Raw genomic sequence first — 20243 nt, 5'->3', positions numbered from 1 at the left:
TTGACTTGAGTCCCTTATCCAATCATTAAACACCTTCACCTTTAACTTTGGCTCATTACAATATTGTTTGATAAAGCCGTCATTATGCAGGTGCTACTGTACAAATGTGCAATAAACAGAACTGGAAGAGTCAAGCTGGACGAAAATGTTGCCATCATGAATATGAAGATTATACACAAATGAACATGTTGGTAGTTAAAAGCATAATTCAAGTTGACCAGGGTTTAACAGGGATGAAAACAAATCTTAGTTTTACTTCTCTATGAGAAAACACTTACAAGAAGAATCTAAAATTCAGAACGACAAATCCCATTAAACATAACCTGGTTCTATCATCGATTACAGCAGTACCGTTGACACTTGTCATCAGAAGCTGTAACAAATGCCGCTATCCCCACGCAACAAAGCAACATGCAACATGCAACCGTCCTCTCATCTAAGCCTTAAAACAAAAAAGAGTCAACACAATCTCTACAGCAGCAATGGATGAAATGAAGATGAGTCATCACATAAACCATTACAATTATACTGAGAAAGTAACAAACCTCATTAACTCATTGGTCCTCAAGTCCATCTGTAGTTCAACTACAACCACACTGCCGACATTAGGACATATAGTGGTGATATAAGACCAATCTGCCAACATTAGGCAACGTGTTGGTGACATAAGATCAGTGTGCCAATATTAGGCTGCACAGTGGTATTGTAAGACAATAGCGCCGACATTAGGCCACACAGTGGTGATATAAGACCACATTGCTGACATTAGGCCACATAGTGGTGATATAAGACCACAGTGCTGACATTAGGCCACATAGTGGTGATATAAGACCACAGTGCCGACATTAGGCCATAAAGTGGGACCACATTGCCGACATTAGGCCATATAGTGGTGACATAAGACCACAGTGCCGACATTAGGCCTAAAAATGGTGATATAAGACCACAATGCCGACATTAGGCCATAAACTGGTGACATAAGACCACAGTGCCAACATTAGGCCATAAAGTGGTGATATAAGACCACAGTGCCGACATTAGGCCTAAAAATGATGATATAAGACCACAATGCCGACATTAGGCCATAAAGTGGTGACATAAGACCACAGTGCCGACATTAGGCCATAAAGTGGTGACATAAGACCACAGTGCCGACATTAGGCCTAAAAATTGTGATATAAGACCACAATGCCGACAATAGGCCATAAAGTGGTGACATAAGAACACAGTGCTAACATTAGGCCATAAAGTGGTGACATAAGACCACAGTGCCAACATTAGGCCATAAAGTGGTGATATAAGACCACAGTGCCAACATTAGGCCATATAGTGGTGATATAAGACCACAGTGCCAACATTAGGCCATAAAGTGGTGACATAAGACCACAGTGCCAACATTAGGCCATAAAGTGGTGATATAAGACCACAGTGCCGACATTAGGCCATAAAGTGGTGATATAAGACCACAGTGCCAACATTAGGCCATAAAGTGGTGATATAAGACCACAGTGCCAACATTAGGCCATATAGTGGTGATATAAGACCACAGTGCCAACATTAGGCCATAAAGTGGTGATATAAGACCACAGTGCCAACATTAGGCCATATAGTGGTGATATAAGACAACAGTGCCAACATTAGGCCATATAGTGGTGATATAAGACCACAGTGCCGACATTAGGCCATATAGTGGTGATATAAGACCACAGTGCCAACATTAGGCCATATAGTGGGACCACATTGCCGACATTAGGCCATATAGTGGTGACATAAGACCACAGTGCCGACATTAGGCCTAAAAATGGTGATATAAGACCACAATGCCGACATTAGGCCATAAACTGGTGACATAAGACCACAGTGCCGACATTAGGCCATAAAGTGGTGATATAAGACCACAGTGCCAACATTAGGCCTAAAAATGGTGATATAAGACCACAATGCCGACATTAGGCCATAAAGTGGTGACATAAGACCACAGTGCCGACATTAGGCCATAAAGTGGTGACATAAGACCACAGTGCCGACATTAGGCCTAAAAATTGTGATATAAGACCACAATGCCGACATTAGGCCATAAAGTGGTGACATAAGAACACAGTGCCGACATTAGGCCATATAGTGGTGATATAAGACCACAGTGCCAACATTAGGCCATATAGTGGTGATATAAGACCACAGTGCCAACATTAGGCCATATAGTGGTGATATAAGACAACAGTGCCAACATTAGGCCATATAGTGGTGATATAAGACCACAGTGCTAACATTAGGCCATATAGTGGTGATATAAGACCACAGTGCCGACATTAGGCCATAAAGTGGTGATATAAGACCACAGTGCCAACATTAGGCCATATAGTGGTGATATAAGACCACAGTGCCAACATTAGGCCATATAGTGGTGATATAAGACCACAGTGCCGACATTAGGCCATATAGTGGTGACATAAGACCACAGTGCCAACATTAGGCCATATAGTGGCGATATAAGACAACAGTGCCGACATTAGGCCATATATTGGTGATATAAGACCACAGTGCCGACATTAGGCCATATAGTGCTGATATTAGGCTACAAAGTGGTCACATAGTAGTTAAGGATCATGACGTTAATGAGGTTTCACTGAATCAAAAAACAAATTGCTGAAACATTTACATGCAATATAATCCTGATATATAGTCAATATCCGGCAACCTTCCCATCTTCCATCATTAGGCATATACTTCCTCCATTATCTGAGTGAGTGAGTGAGTGAGTGAGTGAGTGAGTGAGTGAGTGAGTATGGTTTAACGCCGCTTTTAGCAATGTTCCAGCCATATCACAGCCGGGAACGCCAGAAATGGGCCCATTAACTGAGTGAGTGAGAGAGGGAGTTGAAACTAAGGTCACATCAGCAATATTTCAGCCATAGTGTGACAAGAATAACCGAACATTTTACTACCATCATATCATACATATCACATAACAGTTGACACAATAAGTCAAACTTTAAGAATAGCTTTCAAAATGTCCATGTAATTGTACTGGCTCCTCATATTTCACGATCTGTTTATATTTTTTATTTGATTTCACAGAGTCGACTATTTCAAACACACACAAAAACATATTGGAACGAAACTCAAGTACATATGTATGAAAATTGTAAAAACTACTCCCAACAGCTAAACAAATTTTTCACAATGAAGACCCTATTTTAGGGAATTCATATCCTCTTCTGTGGAGTTTTAAACAAAACATCAAATCATGAGTAAGTGCATTCAGGAAATGAGAATTCTTAAAGAAAACCCAACAAGGATTTTGCGTGTAGGTGTTCAGCGAAATTTGACTGTATCTCCCCTTCTTCAAAGATGCCATCAAGGATATGAGGAGGAGGTTCGAGATTCGAATATCATCTTGAAGGCCTGAAAGGGTACAAATCCCATGTAGTGAATGAAAGGATTTTACACAAATGCATGCACTATTTATAGAAAAAAACAAAGTTTAGTAATCCAATTCACAACACTGCAAATGGGTAACGTACAACTCCTTATGGTTCACAACCACAGAAAAAGATCAGAATATGTGGATAAAAAATTACAAAATTAATATCTCATGATTGTTTGCATTGCAGCCCTAATCTTGACAAAATATCAAGATGCATCAATATTTGACGGCATCTTACTTCTGTAAGGAAAGCCTGCACCGAGTGGACGCCATCACGGTTATTTACCTTCTGCATGGCTGCCACCCATGTCATGCCCTGCTTCTTGCTGCTGCCATCGATCACCTCCATCTTCACGGTCTGACTATCCCCGTAGTTATCCTTGTACCGCAAAGCGATCCCTGTGCCCATCTTGTTGCCTGGAATACAAGGTCAAGGTCAAGGCCAACCATCATAGATAGTTGAGGAAGGTGATGCAACAAGATCAAATGCATTCAAAAGTTACCCAAGATATTTTCATTAATCCTTTTGTCAAGAATGAGTTCAGAGTGCAGGATGGGGGCCTCACATAATTGTTAAACTGTGATATCAAATGCGACTGACTGACCATGACAAGCCTTCACAAAGGTTGCCGAAAGAGGCACATTGTAAGCGATTTACTTTTATAGACTCATTCCCGCCTCAAGAGTTTGCATAAACTCTTGTTACGCTTACAAAATTTAAACAAGAGGTTCTCCAAGTTTGGTTGGCACTCTGAGTGAGGGAGTAATGCTTAAGTCTTAAATAAGAAACAAACCACAAAATTGTTCCTCATACTGATTTATTACAATTCTAGGTATTTGCGAACGATATACCTGTGTTACAAGTTCGGTCACAACTGGTTACAAACCAATGGAAGTACTAATATCGAACGATATACCTGTGTTTCTAGTTTGGACACAACTGGTTACAAACCAATGGAAGTACTAATATCGAACGATATACCTGTGTTTCTAGTTTGGACACAACTTGTTACAAACCAATGGAAGTACTAATATCGAACGATATACCTGTGTTACAAGTTCGGTCACAACTTGTTACCAACCAATGGAAGTACTAATATCGACCGATATACCTGTAGGCGTTAAACGCTTTCACTAGTCACAGTCCTCGAACCTATCTGACACACTCGGTCGACACACCAGGTCCAAAGACTTGGAAACTCTCTAGCCTAACCAACACTGGCACACAAAATTCCAGTAGAAAATATCCCTAAAACATATGCTAAATCTATCTCACCATAACAAACATGATAACCTAAACAGAAAAAATGGTGTGACTGGGCAAATAAAAAAAACAACAACTACTACTAATACAATTATCTTACCATACCGAACGCACGTATGTGTACAGATTTCGGCAAGCCTGTTCCCGGAGCCAGACGCTAACTGAAGCTTGTGCACCACGCACAAGCTTAAGTATCCCTTTCCAAACACCCGAATGTTAACATACCCGTCTGAACCGAGGTACCTTCACGTTCTGGTTGTGGCGAGTGTAAACTTCCGTTACAACATCATCACCATGATCACTAATGGTCGCCAGGTGAGAAGATGGGTTTGGAGTGAGACATGTCGGAAACATACTTTGGTAACTTAAACATTAATCTCTTTCATTAAAATACTAAAGTCTACTTCTTAATGCCTATTCTGTATATGGTGATACTCTTTATACCTTATAACTTGTTATTCATTGAATTGGCTTTAAGCAGAAATCTTTTGCAAATAACATTAGTGCTATTGGAGTGAGTGAGTGAAATAGGTCCAATGCTGTTTTGAACAGTATTTCAGTCATAGCACTTTTGACCCCTGGGCCTCCCTTCTGTTATTAGAATGAACCAATGATAAGACTGACAGCACAACACTCAGACTACACATACTGATTACAAGAGAGAATGTCAATGGGCAACATACAGTGTACAAAATAAACATGCTGATTAAAACATTTGGAGTCAAAAAGAGTGAGTGTGAGTGAGTTTGATTTTACGCCGCTTTTAGCAATATTCCAGCAATATCATGGCAGGGGACACCAGAAATGGGCTTCACACATTGTACCCATGTCGGGAATCAAACCCGGGTCTTCGGCGTGACGAGCGAACACTTTAACCACCAGGCTACCCGACTGCCCCGGAGTCAAAAAGAAATGGAAGTACATTCTGAAATATTACATAAAGTAAACATAAATATAGGTTGAAAAGTAACTAATAACATTGTGCTTCGAAAACATTACACAAACGTCAGAAATAGTATTTGGAAACGAAATAGTCCCTGTCTTGATACACTGACATGCAAGAAACATGACAGGACAGCTTGTGGCCGGCCCTACCAGCAAACCATGCACACACAACACCCATCAACAAACCTTCCTCGTCTGAAGGCAGGAAAACAGAAACGGAATCAACCTTTATTCAAACTTCACAATTTTGTGTGACTCTGCACAAACAAATACTTGAATCGCAACCAAAATTCAGGACAATTTAACAGAACTCAAGCTGGATGTTACCCATGTTTGTTGTCATCCTGGCACAGTCAGGTTAATCATGTAAACATGGTTTCTACCATTTTCTCTACTTCATGCCAAGTAATGGATTAAGGGCTACTGTAAACAGGAAATTTTTTGCGACCTTTTTATTATTGCGAGTTTTGCGAACGAGACTCAATCGCAAAAATTAAAAACGCAAAAATAAGTATAAATAATACATACATACTTTATTCATTGCAACACGTCATCAAATGTTGAAATCATCAACCAGAACCACAAGTTACTCCATAAGTTAAAAACACAAATGAATGCAGAATGGTCACACATTACATCACAAATGACAGAGTAAACAGACCAATTAGTGTCTTCTGATATAGTTTGCATTCAAACTCAGTCATGACACTGAGTTGAGTCAATTATCGTATTTGATAATTGGTCGCAATCCCTTCAGGTTTGGAGAGAATCTGTCTTTTGTTTGGTAATCTAGGGGTCATCTCAACACGGCAACTCGCAAAAATATCTCGTCGCAGTATTGTCTTTGGTGTGGTATTCGCAGTATTTTAACGGCGCAGAAATAAAGCTGTTTACAGTAATTCATATTAGGGCATTAACGATACACTGGAGGGTCAGTGCATTGCTATATTTCGTGCCAGGATACAAGTCATGTATTATCAGATTAGTCAGTGAGTGAGTTTGGTTTAACGCTGCTTCTAACAGTATTCCAGTTGTATCATGGCATGTCAGCTTAATGTGTTAGGAAAGCCCAAAGTAATCTCGTACGTTTGCCTTCGACAACTGGGCCACCCGTGCCCATTATTATCAGCTTATGTATCAATAAAAAATAGGCTGTATCATATCGCAACCTTAATATCTACCTTTTGTTTTGTTTGTCTTTTTGTTTGTTGTTTAACGCCGCACTCAGCAATATTCAAGCTATATGACGGCAGTCTGTAAATAATCAAGTCTAGACCAGACAATCCAGTGATTGACATCATGAGCATCGATCAGCGCAATTGGGATACGATGAAATGGATCAACCAAGTCAGTGAGTTTGACCACACCCGATCCCATCCACCTGATCGCCTCTTACGAAAAGCATAGTCGCCTTTTACAGGAAGCATGTAATATCTACCTATGCATGGTGTATCATTACAAGCTAATTTCATATATAAATGTCACGCTGTCCTTACAAGGTGATTCTTAGGATTCAGGGTCTCATTCCACAATGAGATGTTAGCACTGTTACTGTCCTAACACAGCCATACCCCTGTGATCACCTATTTCATATATAAATCTCACGCTGTCCTTACAAGGTGATTCTTAGGATTCAGGGTCTCATTCCACAATGAGATGTTAGCACTGTTACTGTCCTAACACAGCCATACCCCTGTGATCAGCTAATTTCATATATAAATCTCACGCTGTCCTCATAAGCTGATTCTTAGGATTCAAGGTCTCATTCCACAATGAGATGCTAGCACTGTTACTGTCCTAACACAGCCATACCCCTGTGATCACCTGCTTCATCCTGGACCAATGGTGAAGACTCACCTTGTGTATCGATATCTGTAGTGACAACCTGCACTGCCTCAATCCGGTCGACCAAAATGGATTCTCGTTTCCTATTCTCACCCTCGAATGTCAGGAGTCTGCAAAGCACATACAGATACATGTAATACACACAAACATGTACATGCCATACTTAAATCAAGGCTCACAGATCTGATAACAATATTTTAACAAAAGTTGGTCCCAAAGTGGGGAAAATAAAATAAACCAATACCTAAAACAAAAAGGAATTTACCTTATAATAATTATTTCAACTGTTCTTACAGCAAATATCAGGGTCCTGAAAAATTATTTCAAGGGTTCTAACAGGAAATTAGAGGGTCCTGTAAATAGTAAAATAGTATAGTGTATTGAACTGTAAGATAACTGATAAATACCGGTGGGTTAATTACAGGACTTATATATTTCTTGTCATATATCTTTCTTCTGCATCCATTCTGTACATTTGTGCGTACTGAACACACATTTCTCCATGAAACCCTGACACAACTTATTGGACTTTTTCCAATACCGAAGGATTCCGTAAAGGTAGGAGGCCGGAAATAGGAGGACTGGTCCGCCAACTTGTAGGACCGAGGTGAGGTGAGGTGAGGTGAAATGGGGTTTAACGTCGCGTCCCAGATTATTGCACTTATATAGCGATGTGCATGCACGTGTATATGTGTGTGTGTGTGGTTGCTTGTACTAGGCCGGACTGATGCCGATTTATAGTGCTAGCACACTGAGATACCATGCCGCAGTTTAACATGAATACCCCACTCAGACACAGTATACTGACTCCGAGCCGACCAGTCCTTGTTTTAGCCCCTTAATGCCGAGCGCCAGACAGGGTAACAACAAGTACCATCTTTTAACGTCTTTTAGTATGACGCGGCCGGGGATCGTACCCCAAACATTCCGCTCTCCGGGCGGACACTCTACCATTAGACCATGAAGGCAGTCTCCGAATAAGAGACAAGTTCAGCAACAGTAGAAACTTTGATACCGTGGTAGTAACAATGGTGGAGTTGATCGCAGGAAGATAAATGGCCTAAGTAAATACCTTATTCTTCCAGGTATATATTAAATGATGGAAGTAATTGACAAAGAAGGTGGGAGGGAATATATCACAAGCATGATAAAAGGCCTCAAACGCCTTCCACTTGTGGTCGTTCTCTCTACAGCTAAACAAAGATCTGAGGACATCCCATAACGTGTTACGTCAGAACGACCTTGCGCGAACTTTGACCGACCAATGGATTGACCAATCAGAAGGGAGCTTTCTTGTGCTTTACGGCACTAATTTCAAATTGGCGACTACGCTTCGAAACATATTTTGAACAGTTCTCGATTACAAATTTGAAACCTGAACAAAAGAACATTCTGAAATGACTAACAGATGATCAAGGTTGTATGGATTCAGCCATTAAATCCGTAACTATTGTTCGGAATACCCCCTGTTAAAGGTTTCGAGGTAGAAATTACATTCCGACTATCACTTTCATAATCTGGAAAGCGTCGATCTGATTAGTCGGATGGAAGGTCATTCTGAACTGACCCCTTATGGGATGTCTTCAGATCTTTGTTCAGCGGTAGCGAGAACTAAGGTCTGGTTTTCATGAGATTGGGTTGTAGAGGGTCTTACTGGAGAAACAGTGAGCCGCCGAGATGGTCTTGGCTAGTTGGAAAAGGCTAAGACAATGATGAGGTTCTCCCACGAGATGGCCAGAGCATCATGGTCCCATGCCTGAGGACCTGAGATGGGAGAGACGAACCTTGGGAGCTGAGAGTCGAACCTGGAGATGCCATCCCATCGGTGATGATTGATCTGGTCATGATAGGGAATCGGCTAAGACATAGTGGATCCCGGGAATGTGCTACGCTCGAATCTGATTGGTCAAGGGGTCGATCAATCCGGAAGTCGAGCATCAGTAATAACAGGGACATCTACTTGGAGGAGCCAATCTGTTGATATACAAGACGATGGATCTTCAACAGCTGGCGCTGTCAAATCTGGCTTGGATGAAACACCCGTAGAGAGAACCTTGCTGACATTTGAAGCTGCTGGTTGCTCTAAGGTGTGGATCCAGCCAGACCCACTGGGAGACAGACGTTAGTACTGGTATGGCAGGACCATCATCAGTGAGGAGGCTGTCAGGTACCAAGTCTTGGAAGCTGAGTGCTGACACGACATTGAGGTCTAACTAAAAGTAGCGATGCAGTTACTTCGATGTAAAAATCAATATATATCTACTCACTGTCATGTCATCGACAGTAAGTAAACTGCGCTGAATGGCTCCGTCTGTATGACTGGTCCGTCTGTTCTAATTCCAACATAAGTGGGTTTGCTACAACCCAGAGAAAAATCCTGATGCACTATGCAAACATCCCGACACTGGGCGTTGAATACTGTAACCTTGCCTAGACTGGTATCCTGTCTTATGTTGCTGCACAAGGCTTGTAGTGTGGCGATAATCTCAAGTACTCTAAAAAATACCTCGTACTTGGTGAAAAACTCTACATGCAATCCAAAACGGCATCCGAGTTCCGAAGAGATAACATTGTACATGCACTTCCCTGTAGAATGTGTGACATGACCGGTGCCTCAGCAAGTTGATCGCCCTGATATCCGATGCATGTATATAAGTTATATAAGTTATTAATAGAAAAATTAACCTGTCGATCGGACTAATAAAATGCTGCGCAAGATCCTGTCGATTTTCAGTCCCTTGATAATGTCTAAAATTCCCGATCACATATAAGTTGGCAATCTCCTTGAGCAACAGATTAAACAAACGGCGAGGAAAGAGCCCGGTAATTCCATGAAATAGTTAAGGCAGAGCGATGCCACTTTCATAACGTCTCCAAACCACTATTATTAATCCGATCCAGGCAATGCATAGGTGAAAGAGTGAGTGAGGGAGCAACTATGGTTATGCTTCGCTTGTAGCAATAACCATATTGAACATACAGGCCAGTCTGTGGTCGGCTGAACATGGGACGACTGTAGAAGGCAATAGTGTATCCTCATGCATACAGGCCATAGTCATCGAAAAGGCAGAAACAACAAGCTGTGACAAGAATGACAACAGGTAGTGCGTGAATAGGGAAGAGATGGTCAATGACGTGGTCTTGAAAACACAAAAGAAGGGAGGTACGATAGCAATGGAGAGCCTGTCAGCTAAGGTAGAACAGAATTCTTCAACGAAGCCTTAAAACGTTGATCCACTGAACGCTTGACACTAGTTAAGGCAGGTTACATATCTGTCTGGGAGAGCTGGCACATTTTTGCATGCCATTTACAACTTTCCATGTGGGACTGCACAACGAAATTGTTTTCTGTCGTTGTTTAATGCTGCACTCTGCAAAATTCTGGCAATAATCCCTGTAAATAAACAAGCCTGGACCAGACAGATCAGTGTTTGATCTTATGCACAATGACCATGCCATCAGACTACGATCAAGTCACTGAGCCTGACCACCCAAGCTTACGGGCATAAGTTGCTGGTGATCTATTCTGACACCGAATCCCCAACAGGTGCACGATTAAATAATTATAACACTTACCAAGTAGATCAAGATTCACAAAATGTCTCACCTGTTATTGCTGGAGAGTTTACAAAGGAAGGATTCTGAGCTGTCCGAGTTTTCATCCTGGTCCAGCATAAGGAACTCCCCTCCTAAAAGGGGCAGATAACTCATAAAACATAATTGTTGAAACGGAAAAGAACAGTAACACATTGGCGATTTTTATCCATGTTGACACCTGATGGCTTATCATGCTTATCAGAGTGAGAGAATTTTACGCCGCTTTTAGCAATATTCCAGCAATATCACGGCAGGGGACACCAGAAATGGACTTCACACATTGTACCCATGTCGGGAATCAAACCAAGGTCTTCGGCGTGTTGAGAACCACTAGGCTACCCATCCGCCCCACTTTTTGAGAACTGGGTTGGTATAGATTAACAATAGTAGAAAAACATCTATCTACCTGTCAGCAGTGTTTTCAGGTGTTTGTCATAGAACTCATTCTCCTTTAAAGTATTTTCATAGCAGTTATTGCAGTGGCGCACAGGGTCGACGAAGCACATGCGAGGCAGTGGCAACTTCTTATCACAGCAGGTGTTGCAGTAGACCTTTCCACAACGTCGACAATGATGCTGAAAGGGAAGATAACTCCTCAATAGTAGATTTAAGTTACGAGTAATTTTGTACAGATGGTTAGAGATTAGCACAAAAGATCCATTAGCCATGAATGCTTGTCATGCTAGTTCTCAGATAATATACATTACCGGCTCTGATAAGCATGAGAGAGTGAGTGGATTGGGCTTATCACCACTTATCATGTTGTGTTAAGCTTAATGTGGGAGGAAAGATCTAAGTAAAAGAGTGAGTGAGTATGGATTTACGCTCATTTTAGGAGTATTCCAGTAATATTTTGGCGGGGACACCAGAAATGGGCTTCACACATTGTACCTATGTGCATGACGAATGAATGGTTCAACCACTTGGTTACCCCAACGCCCTTAGGTCCAAGTGAAGCAGTCATAGACATTACCAGCTTTGTGAAACCCATGAGCAGGATGAAGATGCTGAGAAAACAAGACTCATAATCAGGGTGAATCTACCTTGTGATGTTAGGATTCTGGCAAGCCTAAGGGACACAACTCTCCACAAGGAACTGTGCCTTAGAAGATTAGGCCAACTGTTTTCATTGATGAATTAGACCTTGTTTCAGTCTTACATTCACAGTAAGAAGCGAGTAAGTGAGTGAGTGAGTGAGTGAGTGAGTGAGTGGGTGAGTGAGTGAGTGAGTGGGTGGGTGGGTGGGTGGGTTAGTGAGTGAGTGAGTGAGTGAGTGAGTGACCTAAACACAGCCTGAAGTTACAAACAAATACATGGGATAACTGAAGGAAGTCAATCAAAAACCATGTAACTTGGAATGTAAAATCCAACAAGTCAAGTCAACTTCTAAATGTCACTGGTCCCTCACAGGCAAGTAGGCTAGCAGTAATTACTTATTCTGACATATCAACCATTCATAGTGCTACTGTAAATACCGGTATTAGGTTGGCAATAGCAGACGATTGGACATTATTTGGTTCATATGGTATTCATTCCATCAAATTTTCTTGTAGAAGTGTCATTGATCACTGAAGGGAAATATTAGTATCAGGATATATAGATTAATATAAACATTAATTATTCTGTATGTGAATAGATAAAAATTACCTCGATTTTTCAAGTTAATGCTAAATATAAACTAAGCTTATCAGTGAAATTTTCTGCTTCCTCATTGTCCATAATAAACATGGTAATCCAAATAAACCATGATAAACGTAAGCATTGTTGTGGCTGTGAATAATTCATGATCGATATCTTAATATTTATATCAATAGAGTATCAACATTAAAAATTTAGGAATAAACCGATATTATGTTATGCAATGACATCCAAAATTAACCGCATTTTTATTATCTATTCATCAGCTGATACTGTAATGTTTAGTTTTACATTATTACATTGAACGAAATATTAATAAACTGCTAAATTTACAAAAATCACAATTTCCTATGCAATAGGTATTTAGTTTGGAATACTAGATAATGCCTAACATGAAACTTGGAAAGTGTTTGTAAGAACTTGCAAAAGCAGAAGCACCCCCTCCCCACCATTTCTAGAAGTTCCCAGATATCAGTCAGGGATTTATCTACGTTTCTTAACTGAGTGCGGGGTAGAATAGGTCTTCAACGACCCATGCTTGCCGTAAAAGGCAACTATGCTCGTCGAAAAGGCGACTAACGGGATCAGCTGGTCAGGCTTGCTGACTTGGTTGATGCATGTCATCGTATTCCAATTGCGTGGATTGATGCTCATGATGTCAATCACTGGATTGTCTGGTTCAGATTTGATTACAGACCGCAGTCATATAGCTGGAATATTGCTGAGTGGGTGTTAAACAACAACAACAACAAACAAACAAACAAATAAACTTTACTGAGTGCCAGTGGCAGACAAATTGGGAACATATTAATATGGTACTGTGTTTCTGATATTCAGAACCTCAAATCCTTCCAAATGATGTGCTGGTTTTCTTGGGGAATTAGTAAGCAAAGAGCCAGAGTCACAAGAGACTAATTACAATTTTTCTTACAAGACACAAAAATAACAATATCTTAAATATAGCTGGAGATGCCACAGAGAGTTGGTACACCCCTCTGGGCTGTGGGCGAGTTGTATCCTTGGTTGGAGAGTCAAACCCCTTCTGCCTAACATCTTGCTTCTATTTAACTAAAACTAGAACAAAATACAAGAATATGATTCGTTGTTGATACACAATGGGGTGTGTCCTACAATTAACGAATGACTATGTCTGGGAGTTTATCTATAAGCTATAACTGAAACTAACATTTTATGTCAGCAATTTCCCTGTATCCTAATATATATTGGGTTTTAATCATCTGAAAATTTGTATAAATGTTACACCTAATATTTAATATCTGTGTTTTCATTGAATCATAATATATCACTTGCTTTGGATCTAATTTTTATATGGAAACTTGGAATAAATGTGGATAAGAGCAGTATATAAATGTATAATATATTAATAATGAACAAACCATGTCAAATAATGTATGTTGTTATTACTACACTGCATATAACAAATAATACATCAGCTGCTGACTTGTTATTGTATTCAAGAATTAATATTCGTATTCGTTACCCTATATTCGTGATACGAATCGTATTTGCCTCATAGTGTATTTGTTGCAGCCCTAGTAATTAAGCCTCTTCCCCTTTATTGGTCTCTTATCAGTTCTATACAAGTTACCTCTACACAGCCATAACATTTGTTTAACTATATTACTAGGATTTACCGTATTTTCTTGAGTATAGTGCCCACTTTTTTTCGAATAAACACAGCTGTGTAGAAGGGGGTGCGCATTATACACAAATTATGGATTGGCTGTTTTTTTCCCCCATGGAAAGACATTACCGTGAGCACGAAAACCGGAAATACCATGTCAACAAATCCATACTGAAGTACGCAAAATAATCATGTAATTACACTGTCTGGCTATAAAAAGTGTTCTTTGTATATCTGGACTTATGTTTGTAACTTATTTCATTAATTTTATTCAAAATTCTTTTTAATATTGTTTTTATTAATTTCGGAAGATCGCACAACTCACCGTTATTAACAGCAACCACGGTCAGAATACCGCTATTGACGCCTTGAAACGAACTTCAGTTGACAGAGAATGGATACATACATCATAAATGACATACTTTGACTCGTTAAAAGTCATATTTGTTTTTGTTTGACGGTTCTATGTCAACATGAAATTCTCGCGATCACGCGATCACGGTAGGTAAAGCCTCTGAGCAAGCGTAGATAAACCAGTGTCAGTACATACTACCATGCATTTCCAGTGTCACTACATTTACATTTATCACATTAATTTCAGTGAGTATGGTTTTACGCCGCTTTTAGCAATATTCCAGCAGGGAGACACCAGAAATGTGCTTCACACGTTGTACCCATGTTGGGAATCGAACCCCGGTCTTCGGTGTGACCAGCAACCGCTTTTACCCAACCGCCCCACATTAATTTCATATTTAGATAATCCTCACATTATCATTTGAAACTGTACAATGAGTCAGCAGGCAGTAATATATGAGGTCATCTCATGTGAGAGTCTCTGTTGTAGCACTCCGGGCATGCAGTGGCCACTGTCTCTCACAGTCATCCCCTAGGGCCAACAGTGTCACTCTCACGATCATGTCCTAGGTCCAACAGTGTCACCTCCGGCATGTCCAGCAGGGATTTTTGTCTCAGATATTAATACAGAATAATTTTCCTTATTCATATACCAGATTTCCATAAAAATGTCAAAATCTTGAAAATACAAACTCAGGCTAGGTTTGGCCCAAACTGTGGTAGTACTATTAAGGGTAAAGGCTGTTACAGATGGGAGTAAGATCGGTCACAAATGGACCCAGGTGTCTAAACATTTAGTTCCCATGTCAAATGCATTCTGCAACCATATTTTGGGACATCTTTATTTCTTTACAACTTGGTTATCATTTTCACTTCTTGCACTTTTTGAAATAATTAGGTGAACTAGTTATGTATAAAGTCTTCGAATGGCAGTTAGAAGTGATACACATAAGGAAGTGAATTTATGGATGTCAACTTCTTTATTATGAGGAACACAACGTTTCAGGGTATATACTTACTCCTTCATCCATCTTCCCAAGGCAAGGGCGTTAACTGACTATAAAGTCCAGTTTCCACCCTTGCCAAACTAGGCTGGTATACTTGGAGTTACATTTTGGCCTGACTAACGGGTCCAATCACAATCGTGCATCGAAATCAAAATCCAGTTCGTAAACTGTCATACAGATTTCGGTCGACTGCAGGATTTGTAAAACATGTGCACTGCCAAATCTTTTCATGTTTTTAATCAAGGTCCTCACTAGACTTGATGCACTTTGCAATGCAAGACCCATTTTATCACAACATATGTCTTGATTATCTATCAGATCGTCTTGACCGGGCTCCACCATGTTGTTTGAAGCAAACGCAAGTGATATGAGAGGTGGAATCTGATTGGTCCATGGGAGAGGCATACAAGTGACATAACTCGTAATAGCCACTGGTGGCGCTACTATCGAGTCCAGGAATTCCAGCCTAGTTCGACAGGGTGGAAACTGGACTTTTAAAGTCAGTTAACTCCCTTGCCTCGGTAAGATGTGCTTCATCAAGAGTAAGCATATACTCTGAAACGTTCTGTTCCTCATGATAAAGAGTGAGTGAGTGAGTATGGTTTTACGCCGCTTTTAGCAATATTCCAGCAATATCACGGCGGGGGACACCAGAAATGGGCTTCACACATTGTACCCATGTCGGGAATCGAACCCGGGTCTTCGGCGTGACGAGCGAATGCTTTAACCACTAGGCTACCCGACAGCCCCTCATAATAAAGAAGTTGACATCCATACATTCTCTTCCTTAGTTATGTATAGGTTGACATATCAGTCTGCAACTAAGCAACATATCTGAAGCCAGACTAGCAAAAGTTTTCCCTGTTTCATAAGTTCAGCTAATAATCAGCTGATAATCAAAATATTAACACCCAAATTACACATGTTATACAAATAGACAAGTGTGGGGAAATATTTTTTTTGCATAGACTGTTGTATAAAGACAATCTGCTGTCTATTGATCTGTCAATTAATATCAAAATATCGTTACCGCTTATGAATGATATGCCATTTGAATAAACAATGACATAAAACTAAAACTTGTAACACTTTACCATCAACTAAGGATGGACTGCAAGAGGTGGGTAGATCAGTCATTAAGAATCAATCATTAAATGATGGACCAGTATTTTAAAATACATACACATTTTTATAAACTCATAAGTTCATTCAACTGATAACAAACTTCTGATGAGAGATTTATCTAGTCCTACTCAGAGGCTGTTATTTGGCCCCAAGTTTGCAACAAGTGTTTGTAAAAATTTCACAAAAGGAACTTCCCAGTTCATGCTAAAATATGATGGAGTTATAATTAATGTAACAGCTTTGTACATGTTGTAGAGGCGATTTGTATTTCCCTGATGAAGCACATGACCAACAAGGAGGAAGAGGTGTCAATGCTTAGGTTTACATACGTGCATCAAACACAATGTGACAAAACAGTGTTAAACAAATTTATGAAAATAACAACTTAAAAAAATCCCAATTTTGAATTAAAAAAATATAATATTTTTGCCATACAGCATGAAAGTTGTGATCGAGTGTCCATTGGCGACTAACCGGGCAGCCTCTGAGCAGCACGAGACATGATGTACTTAACTGTATTTACATTGTTCATCTTCACTCCAATATGCTACATCAAAATATCAAGTGGGGTAACTACTTCAGTTACCTGTTTATCTGACCCATTAGTATTCTAACCATAGCTTTCAACTGTGGAAAGGATTCTCATATAGGCATGTTGGTAAATGTTTCAAAAACAGGAAAGAAGACAATAAACAGATACAGGAACTGAATTCAATATTGTTCTCACTACTGAATCGACTTGTTCCACATTAATCTTATTATCTGTCTTGCTACATTTCCTTTGTTACATGTTCAGGACTTACAAAGCTGAAGAGAATGTAAACAATTTAACACTATTTGACACCATAGAAAATATTTTCCATAATGAAAAAAAGATGGAAAATTTTGTGTCACCTACCCTTCTCTTCATAAAGTCAAACTTGGCTTGACAATTTCTGTTCATGCAGAATCCCATCTGCAAAAAGATGAAGAAAGCAACATGTAATCATTTGGCCATCAACAATAGCCCAATGGTCAAAACATGTGTTGCATCTCAGAGCTTGGAAAATATTTGAATTAAATTTAACTTTCATTTTAAGGCCACATAATAGAAAAAAAACTAAAACATTCATTCAAAGGTATTAACTGAAAATATGTTGATTGATTAATTGCTGTTGCACAGTGGATTTGTCAAAAGTAAGTGCATAGGTTTACTAAAACAGACATAGTACGCCCATTTCTGGGCTTGAAGTGCCAATGTGAAAACTACATATTTGTTCAAAGGATTGACTGGTAATACATTCATTGATTGCTCATGGTTATCTAACTTAATAGATTGTTTTTAAGAAACCATGGACATAATGAAAATAGTTGTCATGTGTGCTATCTCAGCTGACCAATGAGACTTGACACCTATGTGAAACTCCTGAAACAAACTTATGTGATCAGTTGAGAAACAAACACAACTCAAATATCCTGAAACACATATGTCAAAATATTACATTGTTACAAAGAACTTTGTACAGATGCAGACATATGGGACATCGTTCCTTTACATTGATATTTACGAATACATTCCCCGTACAAGATAATTGCCTAATGTTACAGCGTTAGACATATTAGAAATTGGCACTAAAGTGCTTGCCAAACTGCCAAATAGTTAAGGTTCCAAAGAACTTAAATACATCACAATAGACTAATAATATTTGGTTTAGAAGCCCAAAACTATAGAAATGTACTTTTACTTTCATTTTTATTTAATCCTATCATTTTCAGAAACTGGGTGATGAAATTAAACATCAAAATGTTTGGAATTTGTTATCATAATAAATCAAATGGACAGATGTTTCAAACAATTGATAAAATAACTGAATATTTAGGTGTTTAATAAACTGTAGCCTTTTTACACATTGACTATGACATATTCACATGATGAAATAAGCAATGACCAGGTGAAATATTTAGTTTGAATTACAAGTCAAAGTGTAAACGGAAATCTCACAGTACCAAGCAAGTGATTTAAGAAAACTTTGTCACCATTACTGATGTTAGACAAATCAACCCCTAAAGATACAGCTACTGTGTACATTTCCAGATTTTTTCCAAGACAAAACTGTATTTCATTTTGTTGATCAATGTGATGATAAGCATTTGTACTGTCAATAAAAGCGACAAATGCACTTATGGCTGGCGCTGCATAGGTTGCAAACTAGTCGCATCTGGGTGTACACACACACACAAAAACAAAGGCAAAAGGTGAATTGTCAGAGATCAGTGCCCCTTTAATGTTTCAGTATTCTTAAAGCTCAAGTCTGTAAGAAAGGTAATCCTAATCATTGATATACAGTATTGATATATTGATATATACATTGATATAGACAAGCTCATGCATGGCAGAAACTCAGAGATAACATAGTGGTTCTTGAATTTTTGGCATTTTAATACATTTGCAACAATCTTCAACTGACACCCTGCATGCAGTCCCAAATGGCAGCACTAAAGTTTATGAACTTCAAAATTTATTATTTCAGTTTGCAATCTCCATTATGCTTTGATCTAATCGATGAATAATAATGAATTAACATGATTTACACAGACGCAAACATAGTAAATGAAATGTCCCTTTCAATGTTTACAAACCCACTTGTGAAAGTGGCCCGAGTGGGTGTGGTTGACTGACATTTGAGACGACAGTATTGTCAGTCGTTAGAGAGGCAAGATTTCAAGTAAAATTAATCTTACGTCTGCATCCGGGATCCATTGGGGTTCTGGTAATGTAAATGGACTGGTGTCATTTGCATTCATGCAAACCATACGCAAACCACTTTGGGAACGTACAAGTTTCTTTTCCCCAGTCGCCGCCATGTTTTCCAGGCTCTATTTTCCACGAAACTAATGTTGTATTGGGAGAACTGCTGAGAACGTCAGATAGTGAGCATTGTTCTGGGAATTGAATAATTATTCAGATTTCTATGAACATGTATTCCAATATATGGAGCCTGATTTTATTGGTATGTTCACTTAATTAATGGGTCAAAGAAGAGTGCAAGCAAATGACGATACCTAAATTGTATCACAATATTGTTTGATTGCGTTTGTTTTCAATTGTAAAATGTAGTGAGTTGGGCTCAAGGGAGTAGTGTTATTAGGCTACATTATTTGGGTATTTGTTAATTTGCAACTATTGTTAGACACAAAAAAGTCATGAGGCAAATGAATGAGTGAGTTGGTTTTGTCATGAACAAACTGATAGAGCAAAATTGGGGGATCGCCAAAATTACCACAACTACATGGGTGGGGGGCGTGAAAAAATTACAGTTGTGTTTTTTTTCAAATTATATGAGTATATGCCTATTCCTTTATCGTGTAGGTGAATGAATGCTATGAGTCAGAGAGCATATGTTTGTACATGTGAGA

General features: G+C 39.3%; 1 protein-coding gene across 1 annotated transcript; it reads right to left on the bottom strand.

The window, feature by feature from the left end:
* Positions 1 to 2968: 2968 nt before the first annotated feature.
* Positions 2969 to 19692, bottom strand: LOC139443081 (zinc finger FYVE domain-containing protein 21-like). The gene is made up of 7 exons (XM_071224013.1): positions 19569 to 19692; positions 17746 to 17802; positions 11485 to 11653; positions 11089 to 11170; positions 7494 to 7591; positions 3714 to 3844; positions 2969 to 3405 (listed from the first exon to the last, which is right to left on the bottom strand). Exons 1-7 carry the CDS (start codon positions 19689 to 19691, stop codon positions 3358 to 3360), a joined length of 708 nt encoding a protein of 235 aa, XP_071080114.1. The 5' UTR covers position 19692; the 3' UTR covers positions 2969 to 3357.
* Positions 19693 to 20243: the final 551 nt, after the last annotated feature.

This window comes from Haliotis cracherodii, unplaced genomic scaffold (assembly GCF_022045235.1).
Source record: "Haliotis cracherodii isolate W230 unplaced genomic scaffold, xgHalCrac1.p SCAF_5, whole genome shotgun sequence".
Taxonomy (NCBI): domain Eukaryota; kingdom Metazoa; phylum Mollusca; class Gastropoda; order Lepetellida; family Haliotidae; genus Haliotis; species Haliotis cracherodii.
This window is presented reverse-complemented; position numbering and strand designations above follow the sequence as displayed.

What these genes read in the sequence shown, in the direction of transcription:
- LOC139443081 (XM_071224013.1), bottom strand. Translation starts at nt 19,691, where the DNA reads ATGGCGGCGACTGGGGAAAAGAAACTTGTACGTTCCCAAAGTGGTTTG. An exon ending in TTGACTTTATGAAGAGAAGG is followed by an intron (nt 11,654 to 17,745) that starts GTAGGTGACACA and finishes CTTCCCTTTCAG; the next exon opens with CATCATTGTCGACGTTGTGG. An exon ending in TACAGATATCGATACACAAG is followed by an intron (nt 3,845 to 7,493) that starts GTGAGTCTTCAC and finishes CTTGTATTCCAG; the next exon opens with GCAACAAGATGGGCACAGGG.